Below are 12058 nucleotides of genomic sequence, written 5' to 3' on the forward strand. Positions count from 1 at the left end.
TGGCTTAAATTAATGAGGTTCAGCTTTGGAGAACACCTCCTTAACACACACACACACACACCACAACACACACACCACACACACACCACACACACACCACACACACACCACACACACACACCATATACACACACACCATATACACACACACACACACACACACACACACACACACACACACACACACACACACACACACACACACACACACACACACACACACACACACACATAACACACACACCACACACCACACACACACCACACACACCAAAGCACACACCACAACACACACCATGCACACACCAGAACACCATACACACACACACACACACACACACACACACACAGAGAGTTAGGTTATGGTGGGTAAAAAAAGTGACAAAAACCCTCCACAGCAAAGCATATAGCAAATGTAAATATTACTGTTTGCTCATTTGCATGTCTTAGAGAGAATCCCTTGCTGCAGTGGAAGCACTGTGTGCTGGGGGATAATGGGGAAAGGTGGGGTTGCAGACCTGTCTAAGACATGCAAATGAGCATACAGTAATATTTCCATTTGCTATATATATATAGATATATTTATTTTTTGTGATTTTGTGTGTGTGTTTATATATATATATATTTTTTTTATTGGATTGCCTCAATAAAACCACTGCAGAAAACAGTTATTCATTAGACTGGTTGTGAATCTGAATGATTGTAAGAGAAGTAGGTACACTCAAACGGTGCATACTTTGTACACTAAACATTTAAAAGCACTTAATGCTTTGGGACTGTTTTCAAGGGAGCATTGCTAGAACGAATTAGAAATATATGTGAATATTAACACTTGTAACAGTAAGCCTGATGGTAGAAGTGATTGATTTACTTGTTTGTTGATTTTGTCAAATGTTATCTAAGAAGGCCATAAAATAGCTGTGTATCTCATGTCATCCCATACTTGGAATCACAAATCACATATTTTGGCAGAGAAGTCAGTCCCCGGAGCCAGTTGGTGCTGCAGGGCAGCACAATTCTGTAAAGACACAGCGCATCCTTATGATATACTGCTAAATGGCTTTACTATTACAGTAAATTGATTGTTGGATTTAAACGGAGATCTGCCACCTGCAGAAAGCCCTAATATCAACACAAGTGCCAGAAAGACATTGCTCTGCGTTGTTATTGGCCAAACAAGCAATAAAGGAGGATGTTTACTGGACTAATTGTGCATATCGTATGGAGCGACATGAAAAGCCAGGAGGGTAAAATGGCAATCCATGTGCCAACTTATAGAGCATAGGTGGCCATCTCCAGTCCTCAAGGGCCACCAACAGGTCAGGTTTACAGGATATCCCTGCTTCAGCACAGGTGGCTCAATCTGTGGCCCAGTCAACGACTGAGCCACCTGTGATGAAGCAGGGATAACCTGAAAACCTGACCTGTTGGTGGTAGTGTTGCCAGGTGTCCGGTTTTCACCCGGAAAGGCCGGTAATTCTGCTGCCTGTCCGGTATAAAATTGGAGGTAATAGTATTACCATTGTTGCGGCAGTGGCAGCGCGAGGGCTGGAATGGTCAGTGGTGAGGACGGCGGCAAGCAAGTGCTGAGGGGGCGTGCGGAGGCAGTGAGAGGGCGTGCGGAGGCAGTGAGAGGGCGTGCGGAGGCAGTGAGAGGGCGTGCGGAGGCAGTGAGAGGGCGTGCCGGGGCGGTGGCTGGGCAGTGCAAGGAACACTGGTGTGCTGTCCCTGATTGGAGGAGAGGACAGCCAACCAGAGGACAGCGGGGGTGGAGCCCACACCCAGAGACATGTTCCTGTGCTGTCTGCGTCCTGCAGGAGATAGGTAAAGTACAATGTGGGGGGGAGGTGGGTGTATATTTTATATGTATTGGGGTGGTAAGAGTATATTTAATATATATGGGGGTGGTGGGGGTATATTTAATATGTATATGGGTGGTGGGGGTATATTTTATATGTATTGTAGAGGTGGGGGTATATTTTATATGTATTGTAGAGGTGGGGGTATATTTTATATGTATTGGGGAGGAGGGGGTATATTTTATATGTATTGGGGAGGAGGGGGTATATTTAATATATATGCGGTGGTGGTATATTTAATATATGGGGGTGGTGGGGTATATTTAATATATGGGGGTGGTAGGAGTATATTTAATATGGGGGATATTTTATATGTATTGGGGAGGTGGGGGTATATTTTATATGTATTGGGGAGGTGGGGGTATATTTTATATGTATTGGGGAGGTGGGGGTATATTTTATATGTATTGGGAAGGTGGGGGATATTTAATATATATGGGGGTGTTTGGGGGATATTTATTATATATATGGGGGTGGTAGGGGGATATTTTATATGTATTGGGGAGGTGGGGCTATATTTTATATGTATTCAGGAGCGTTGTTTTTTTTTATATGTATTGGGGGGATCGCAACTTTTACAATTGTGTCCAGTATTTTTGGATAAGCCATGTGGCAACCCTTGTTGATGGCCCTTGAGGACTGGATTTGGCCAAACAAATGAACCTTTTTGCTGCTTAGGGTAGGTTGTAACCTGTCAGGCCAAACACATTTTACTATACATTTCTTTAAGTATGGTTCCTGTGGGAGACGTTCTTTGTACCTATGAAAACTAGTGTAGCTCCCACTCTGGGGATTACTAATTATTGTAAAGAGTTAACAGCCTTAATGGGTTAACAGGGTGGGATCTCTCTGTCTTACCCCCCCCCCCCCCATCATGTGATGTAGGATGTCATATCACCATAGGAGATAGAAGGGTATATATAGATCCACCCAATGTTCTAGAATCAGGCTCCCCAGAGTTCTGGCGTGGGGCCTCACCCTTCAAATAACACTGCTCACACTAGTCCCGTCTTACCTAAAAGTGGCATTACCCCCATTGAGACCCTGAAATGAGGACGAGAGAAATATCTGTGATATATGTGTACCCCCCCATCCCCACCATTGGCGAAACGCGTGGAGTGGGAGGTCCCTGCCGACGCGAGCACTCACAGATGCGTCCCTGAACCTGCAAACCGTAACCAGAAGTGACGTGCTGCTGACCGGAGGTTACCTAGCGGAGCCGTAGTAATATCCGGATACATGTTACAATGTAACCGTAGTAATATCAGGATACATTGTAGTTGCTGAGTTACACAGACTGAAGGATTGACTAAAACGCAAAGGCAGCCATTTAGTGAACCCTGGGAAGCAGGATTATAATAGGTAATCAAAGACTGCATATATTAAAACACAAAATATATATATATATTTATTTATTTTTTAAGCTGCCTGGATTTCCTCTTTAAAGCCCCACCGAGTGCACCTGGGTGGGAGAAGGTGCAAGGGGCACTTAGTACATCATAAGGGCTCCTGAAGTGCCAGCACTCATGACGTACCATACACTGTACATCCATAGGACACTAAATAGTTTAAAGATAAGTGACTATAAACTTGTCGTAGTTCTTCATTCAATGTCACATTTACACAATCTATATCTCATTATGTTCCCTAACCTTAAGGCAAACACATCTGTCTGTAAAAATACAAATATGCCTTCCTGAACTTGGCAAGGTATAAAAATATGACATTTGATGATTGCGTATATTTTGTAAACCTAGGAATCACAAGGCTCTTATCACAGTGTAATTCACCTATCCCATTTTTGTAGCACCTACCAGGGAATTCTAGGATTTCACAGAAGGACTACAGTACCTGACCCACTTTCTTAAGGATGATGTTCCCGTTTCAGTTTCAAAAGGAGGCACCCATCAGTTACCTGTCAATATTTTGGAAGATGTTCTTAATGGGTCCTTCCCTCCCATAAATTACTTAACCAAATAGTTTTTTTCCCCAAGTAATCCTTCAATTCCTTAAATTTCAATAAATGTATGTGGGCCTGAATGTCCAGACCTTTGCATTAAACTACCTTCTTTCCAAAATGAAAAGCAGAACGTGTCACACACCTGACAACGCATCCTGTACCATCTCAGAAACTATCTCCGGTCACTAGAACTACTATTTCCCCCCCTACATATAAAAGCTTGTTTTAAAATCAATGGGCCTCACAAATACTCATAGTGCATTACCTGAAGAAAGAAAAAAAGGATTAAGTGAGAGACTATTTTTCACCCCTCATTCAAATTCTGGTAACATCTAGTATTATGACAAAGGAAATTCTAAAAAAAGAGTTAAGAACTAGTAGGTCCTTGTATTGCACTGAGCATCCGTAAAAAGATTTACTGCAAACTTCACTCTATCTTAAAAATAATCTCCAACTGAACAATGAAAATGTTCAATAAGTTGTTTTATTTTGGATACCACTGAGTTTTGGAAGGCAGTATTCCTGGAGAACGTATTAAAGAACTTGTCATCGCTATCACGCATGGTTTAAAAATGAGACATAACACAGTAGTTTCTCAATTAGTGCTGAGTGTCTGCAAAATGGTATCGGGTCTTCTAGTAACCTCATAAAGCGCACAACCCAAGTTTCGCTTCATTGCGAGTGCCCAGTGGTTAAGACTAGAAATGTGCCAATCTTCAAATCTGCTTTGTGAAACCTTTCGCAAATTTCTTTTACCCCTTTGGGGTGCCAAAGGATGTAGCGACTGTATCATGGGGTCTGGCAAGCCAGACGTAGCAGCTACGTTATAATGACTTGCCCGTTTTTGCATGGGAGATGGCGTTCCGTTCTCCTGTGGTTGCCACCAGTGAGGAGCGATCAGGTGATGACGTGGCACACTGGTGCCGTGGTCCCTCCAGCATTCAGAGCGTTAAATGTCGGGGGGTTTTGCTAATTTTTTTCATGAAAGTTCACGAATCAAATGACTGCGAAAAAGGCAGAAAATGGCAGCATATCAAGGTCCATGGGACCTTGCACATTTACTTTTAATGCTTAGTGAACAGTAGTATTTTTGGGAGAAAACAAAATTGGGGTGAACATCTCACGGTTCATAACCATTCATTTGTACATTTCCATTGCTCACTATACACCAGCATCCTTTATATCTTAAGGTTTTCCAAGGCAACACTCTCCCTTGCGCTCCTTTTAGGATATGCTGTTAATCCATTCCTGAGGAAGATTATAGTCACATTCATTTAAATGGGTCTGAACTCTGCTCCAGTATGGGGAAGGCGGCTTCACAACATATTGAGATTAAGATGCAACTACAGCAGAGCCAAATCAGAAGAAATGGTAGAACTGTATTACTTACTTGGGTATTTCCTGGCAGGATTCTCCCTGAGGGTCCCTGCAGGTCCTGAAACAAGCGCTGGCGCAAGCATCATATCGCCACTCACAGGTGGAGGGAGGCGACAATGCTATCTTAGAATCTGGAAAAACAAAACATTCCTTTATGGTAATGTACCTACAAACCCATTAAACATACAGCAGTTTGGTTAGGAGGATTGTAGGTGTTTAGAGTTTATAACCCTTGGAGGTGCGGACGCGCCGCGGCACCTCTGGCGCAGCGCTTAACCCAGAAACAGAAGAGGAGGAGCCCTCTTCCATCGCTCTATATTTCAGATTGCGTCTTGCATGGGAATTCAGGAGGCACCAAAGCAAAAAAAAAGGCATTCTTTGGCAGACTACATATTGGGGCATCATAGGGTTAAGCTAAAATACAGCTGCAGTAAGCGGTACAATTTGAAAGCTTTTATTTGTACATGGTAGTACAGTATGTTTATGACCGGAGAATAAATGTGCAAACATGTTATTATGTTATGTTATTACTAAAGAGACTGAAACGCTCTGTGCAAAAATATTAACATGCAGCTTTTACTAAATACAGTAGGCTGACATTTATAATCAGTGTGCGTTATTTTCTAAAAGCAAGAAGTATGAATTTATAATCACCATACTTTTGATATATTTGTAATAAATAACATGGCTTAGATGTGATGCCCCCTGCAGTTCTCATCTGAAATGTTTTGTTTTTTGGTGTACTGTATTTAAACCTGTGTTGAATGTGTATTTTAAATACCTTTAATATTTATTTTATTTTCAGTTCATGCAACTTGAATGTATTACCATAAATTAGTCAGACACAGAAAAAGTATATTTCTTAAGAACATTGTGGTAACAAACACAAAAGTGTGTTGAATTTGCAGCATATGTTGCCATCTAGTGTTACATAATGTAAATGGAAAGGTTCACGTTTTAGAATCAATATGCAGATAATGGGGGTGCGCTCGCACGGCGGCTCCCACGTTGTCATCGTCAGACCGCGCGGTTTGACATGTTCAGGAGTAGTGGAGTGAAATGTGAGAAAAAAACCCTATTGTCTATTGCAAATCTCACCTACCAAACCGCGTCTATAAAAAGAGGAAAACCACACGGTTTCACCGGCAAACCGCCCAGATTGCACGTGCTTTAGATGCAGAATTACCTGAGCTGGTGCTAACTCCGTCCCCAGTCTGACTTGTGGGTTTTGCTCTCTCAGCCAAACCCATATTTCAGGCTGTGGATGAAACTCTCAATGCCAATCTCACCCCCGTGAGGTAGGGTGAAAAAATGCGCGTTTTTGGAAGCGGTTTGCATAACTGAGCTATTAGAATAGCTGTTTGGTCCTATTAATATGGGAATGTGGGATACTGTTTAGCATTACCTTGCTTATATTGTCTCATTATTTCTTGGTGTTTATCATTAAGGGTGGAGGATTCTCTTTGCTCCTGACTTACAGGAATCACAGTTTTTTCCTGAGTGCTGGGGGTATTGTTTCAGTTGGTGTACCCTGTGAGGAATATGGAAGATCCTCGTACCCGCACGCACCATTTTGATATTTACGTTTTAATTCTAGCCGTGCTGACCGACTTTGTAACTTTGCAGTCCTCCACCGTGCAGGGTACAGCAAATACAAAGAGGCTTGTCTGACAAACCAGTCGGATTGGCAGAGCCGGAGAGAAGCTGCTTCTAAAAAAGCCTCTTAGACACGCATCGGACCTGCGAGAAGGGCTTACAGGATAGCAAAGCGTGCCAACCCAAGAGCACTTTAGAAGCGGTTTATGACACTGTGGAGCTCCGAGAATAGGCCCCAATATCCGTGATCTCCACATATCTCATCAATGACCAGTTAGCACAACAAGTACAATTCTGCACAACAACGGTTTTCTTTATTTGTTTGTATTGTTACTTTACCAAAGTGTGCCATGTTTAAGTACAGTGCATCCTGAGAGGGCAAGGGGAGGCCACCATGTTGAATTTGTATGTATAATTGTATTTATATATCACCAACCATGTACGCAGCACTTGACAACATTATAAAGACTGGGAATAAGTGCAACAGATAAGTGACAAACATAAGCCTAAAGGAGACCTTGCCCCAAAGAGCTTACGATCTAAGTGGTATGTTGGGAGGGTTACAGACACATTAGGAATAACGCCGCGTCCATAGTGGAATGTGCTTGCTTCCGCGCTTCCTCCTCCCGGCGTCGCACTTAAAATACAAACTTGTTTGTATTGTGAAGCGCCGCTCTCCTTGTAGCGCATGTGTACGCGCTAGTGCTTGCGCACTATGCGCTTATGCATTGGCGTCCTAGTGTTTGTTTCGGCACGAGCTATGTAGCTTGCGCCGTATACTGCACTGTGGACAAAGCCTAAATGTACATTGCAAGAAGGGCAGTCAGGGAAGGTCAAGTGCATCTGGAGGTGTAGAAAGTTTACTTTGTATCTTAAAATACACTGACCTAGCTTTGACATACTGAGGTACTGTACAGGTATGTTGTAACAGCTGCAAAGGTGCTTTAATGCGTAGGCCCTCCATCAGTACAGCACCATATATACAAAGATGTCCATTTCATGTTGCTTCATGGCCACTTGCTGTTATGGTTATTTATGGTTATGGGAAGCCATGTATCTGACAGTTATAGGCAGGGATCTATCAATGACTTTTCGCTATGACATACAGTACATGTGACTATCTCAGCAGCTTAGCGCGAGTTTACCAGGAGATGTGCATATTGGTTTTGGCAGGGACTCATTTCACTGCCGAAGACATTTTGAAGTTTTTAACATGAACCAAAGCCCAATAATCTGTACTACACTGTACCTGTGCTTTATTGTTATCTGATTCCATATAATAACATGTTCTTTAAAGCAGCAATACGACATCCCTCTCCCCTTTTTTTTCTTCTTACAGTATTTGTATATTTGTAAAAGTAAAGCATGTGACAATGTACATTCTTACCTTTGGTGCTCCTCTTATAAACCTGTCAAAATCCTTATGGTGTGACTAACATAATGGCTGCTTCAGTCAGTGTAACTCAGCAGTTACAATGTATCCATATATTGCTAAAATAAAATAATCTATTGTTACAGTTTACAGCTCAAACTGCTGGGAACATTGGCAACAAATTATCCCAAACAGAAAAGTGTTGCAAAGATCTTGCCCTCCCGGGGAGGTGGGCTAATACCTGCTGCACAAATCAAAGGATGCTTTAAAACTCATTAAAAATGGCATTAAGAGTTGAATAACATCTAAACTACTGGCTAACAGATTGAGTGCGATCCTGCCAAGGCTTATTCACCCAGACCAGGTTGGATTTATTAGGGATAGACAAGCGGCCGATAATACCACAAGGATAATAGATATTATTGATGTCATCAATACCAACGGGCTCCGTGGCATAGCACTAAGCTTAGACGCGGAGAAAGCCTTCGACAGGATTGACTGGCCATACATGGAGTCTACGCTTGGAGCATTTGGGTTCAGAGGGAAAATATTAGGGGCAATTAAAGCATTATACACAACCCCGGCAGCTAAGGTAGTACACCAAGGCTTCCCATCAGAGCTGTTTAATATCAAAAGCGGAACCAGACAGGGCTGCCCACTTTCGCCCCTGTTGTTCGCCTTATGCGTGGAACCGCTAGCAGCGCACATTCGTAGCAACCCGGACATCTCCGGAATCCAAATTATGTCACAAGAACACAAGGTGGCGCTATACGCAGATGACATTATCCTGACACTGACAAAGCCACTCACCTCTCTACCCAATCTGTTCGCCCTACTGGAAAAATTTAGTAGCATATCGGGTTTTAAGATCAATCAGGCTAAATCAGAGGCGCTCAGTCTGAATTTGCCGAGAGACATGGAGAAATTAATAGAAATTAATTTTAAATTTCAATGGCAGCCGAAAAAGATAACGTATCTAGGGGTACATATTACTAAACAGAGCTCCACTCTCTATCAGGCAAACTATCCACAGCTCCTACGGGCTTTAACAAAGGAGCTCAAAATATGGTCCACTTACGGAATTTCCTGGATTGGTAGAATCTACTGTGTTAAGATGAACCTTCTCCCACGTTTACTATACCTCTTTCAAACTCTTCCGATACCAGTGGTACGATCAGAGATTAAAGAACTACAAAATTCAGTCACAAAATTTATTTGGCAAAATAAAAGACCACGGGTAAAAATGACAATTATGCAACGATCCAGGGAGACAGGAGGCTTGGCAGTGCCGAGTTTGTTGGCATACTATAAAGCGGCCCAATTATGTCAAATCACACAGTGGCATGGGAATCCAGAGCAGAGACGCTGGGTGGCATTAGAGAAGGAGGTCTGCGCCCCGCTTGCAATCAAAAACCTAATTTGGTACCCAAAAGCTAGACTGAAAGACCTAAAGGATCCTCTGTCCTCCGTGCTCAACTCACTGTCGGTCTGGGAAGCGGCCAAAACTAATCACTCATTAACCTCTAAACACACTTTAATGGCCCCATTATACGGGAATCCAGATTTTGCTCCGGGTTTAGTTGGCAAAAACTTCACACTTTGGCAAAACAGGGGGTTCCACAAACTAAAAGACCTGGAGGGACGCGACACCATTAAACCGTTTGATCTATTACAGTCAGAAACTGGCATTCCCAACACAGAATTTCTTAGATACCTCCAGGTCAGGGCATTTTACACCAAACACACTATTAGACCGCCGTTAACTAATTTTGAGAAGCTCTGTGGTCGAGGCACCGACACACGGGGACTTATATCTGCTCTGTACAGGGTGGTGGTCGGTTCTGACAGTGACGGTTCACACAAACCCAGGTTCATGACACAATGGAAAACAGATCTGACGGAGCCACTGGAGGACGATGACTGGGCTGAGATTTTTAAGGCGGCAGCCAGCAGTTCGATCTGTACAACATTAAAGGAGAACTCATATAAAGTACTAATGCGGTGGTACCTCACCTCAGTTAGATTGGCAAAATTTGCGCCGGGCGCTTCCCCGCTCTGCCCCAGGCAGTGCGGGGAACAGGGGGACCTGTTACACATGCTGTGGTCTTGTCCACGACTTAGACCCGTATGGATCCAAATTAGAGATTGGCTACAGAGGCTGTTTTTGGGCCTCAAAATTCAACTAGATCCGTGGGTGTTCCTTCTAGGCAAACCCACGACAGACGTATCTAGATCAGGGAACAAATTGATCGCACACTTTGCTACGGCTATGAGATGCGAGACTGCAGCATTGTGGAAACAGAATGCAATTCCATCATTAGACAAAATTCGGAATAGAATTTGGTTTGTTTGCCAGATGGAAAAGTTGACAAGTCTGGTCAACGACACTGGCCCAAAGTTTCAAAAAGTCTGGTTGCCTTGGCTGGCACAGACAGACATCCAAAGGGGTGAGCAATGCCTCCATCTGGCTTTAATAGCGGCAGGTGAGTTCTCCTTGGATGGCGAGCAGAAGCTGCAATCAGCCACATACGAGAGAGACGGTATGCCCACCACGGGAGGACGCTAACACAGATCCATTACCCCCCATATTCACTACCTGGTGCCTCGCTGAAACAGTTGGACGTAACACCTGACCTACGGACCAGGAGCGGAGAACATCGTACATCAGAAAGGATTCCTCTGCCCCCCCCCCTCCCACTCCTCCCCCTTCCTACCCCCACACCCTCCTGTCTCCCTTCCCCCAGGTTGGTATGAATGGCGGTATGAATGTTGTTTGTCCCATGGAAAGCTTTTTATTTTGACAATGTGACAACTGTATGTTATACTTTGAAAAACACAATAAACAGAATGTTGAAAAAAAAAAAAAGAGTTGAATAACAAATGTAAAACATAGAATTACAGTAAGTTTTGTATAGTACAACAGAGCTGATTTATTTAAAAAAAACTTAATATTTCTAATGTTGCTGCTTTAATCCACAAAAAAAACAAAAACATTTGATTGCAGTGAAGTGAATATGAACTTGCAGTTTATATTTTAGAGTTGTGGGTGCAATAAATATAAGGCGTTTGCCAATCGAGCAGCTCACATTTGATGCTGGCTGTAAGCCTGGCATGTTTATACCACCTCAGGCAGGTGGAGCTGTTTGATAAAGAGGTGAAATTGAAAGATACCAGATATTATATTATAACCCATAACACAATCCACACCCTCTCTGAAGAGTAACTAAATAAAGAAAATATGCATGTCATACTACCAGATATTATTACATAAACTACCTAAAACTTCTAACTAATAAAATGCAGCCAGTGTTTTCTTGTTGTGCTTTAAAGTATTGCGCCAACGCCTTGCTGGTGACAGCATTAGAACAAACAGACGATATTCTGTCCTGTCAAAAATTCATATACAAAGTCCTATCAGGGAAAGTTAATTGGCTTCTGTAAACCCTTCTGCTTTGGGTTATAGGTTTGCAGGTGTTGGGAGCATTCACTGGCATTTCGCTTCTTTCCAAAATCTGTGTGTATTTCAGTATGTTTTTACTTTCTGAATAGTTCCTAGAAGTGATCAGAGGTGTTTGTTGAACCTCCCCGTGACCTGCACTTGTGTCTGATACTTATCGGCACATGGAATGTCCTTGTCATCTACCTTGTGTGTGATTTTTTATTTGTTTTTCCCCTTTCATTATTTTCTTTTCACCTGCTGCTTGGGGACTTGTAACAAGTCCACAAAAGGCAACATAGCTTTGATCTTGGACATTCCGTTGTGTTTTAGACATACTGCATGAAATGACTGTAAATATATGCTGCCCTATACATTGAGCTAAGTGCCGGGGAATACAAGCACAGGGAGAGCAGGCAGCTGATTGTATATGAGTGTATGTACAAACTTGGGATCTC

The 12058-nt window shown here is 42.8% G+C and overlaps 1 protein-coding gene across 2 annotated transcripts in view; it reads right to left on the minus strand.

Moving 5' to 3' along the window:
• OTOG (otogelin) overlaps positions 1-12058 on the minus strand; it is a 214438-nt gene that overhangs the window by 51316 nt on the left and 151064 nt on the right. For both annotated transcript variants that reach the window (XM_075567700.1, XM_075567699.1), the window contains exon 34: positions 5210-5327. In XM_075567700.1, coding sequence (XP_075423815.1) covers positions 5210-5327 — 118 coding nt within the window. The remainder of the gene's footprint in view (positions 1-5209; positions 5328-12058) is intronic.

The sequence above is a fragment of the Ascaphus truei genome, chromosome 12, assembly GCF_040206685.1.
Source record: "Ascaphus truei isolate aAscTru1 chromosome 12, aAscTru1.hap1, whole genome shotgun sequence".
In the NCBI taxonomy this organism is placed as follows: Eukaryota; Metazoa; Chordata; class Amphibia; order Anura; family Ascaphidae; genus Ascaphus; species Ascaphus truei.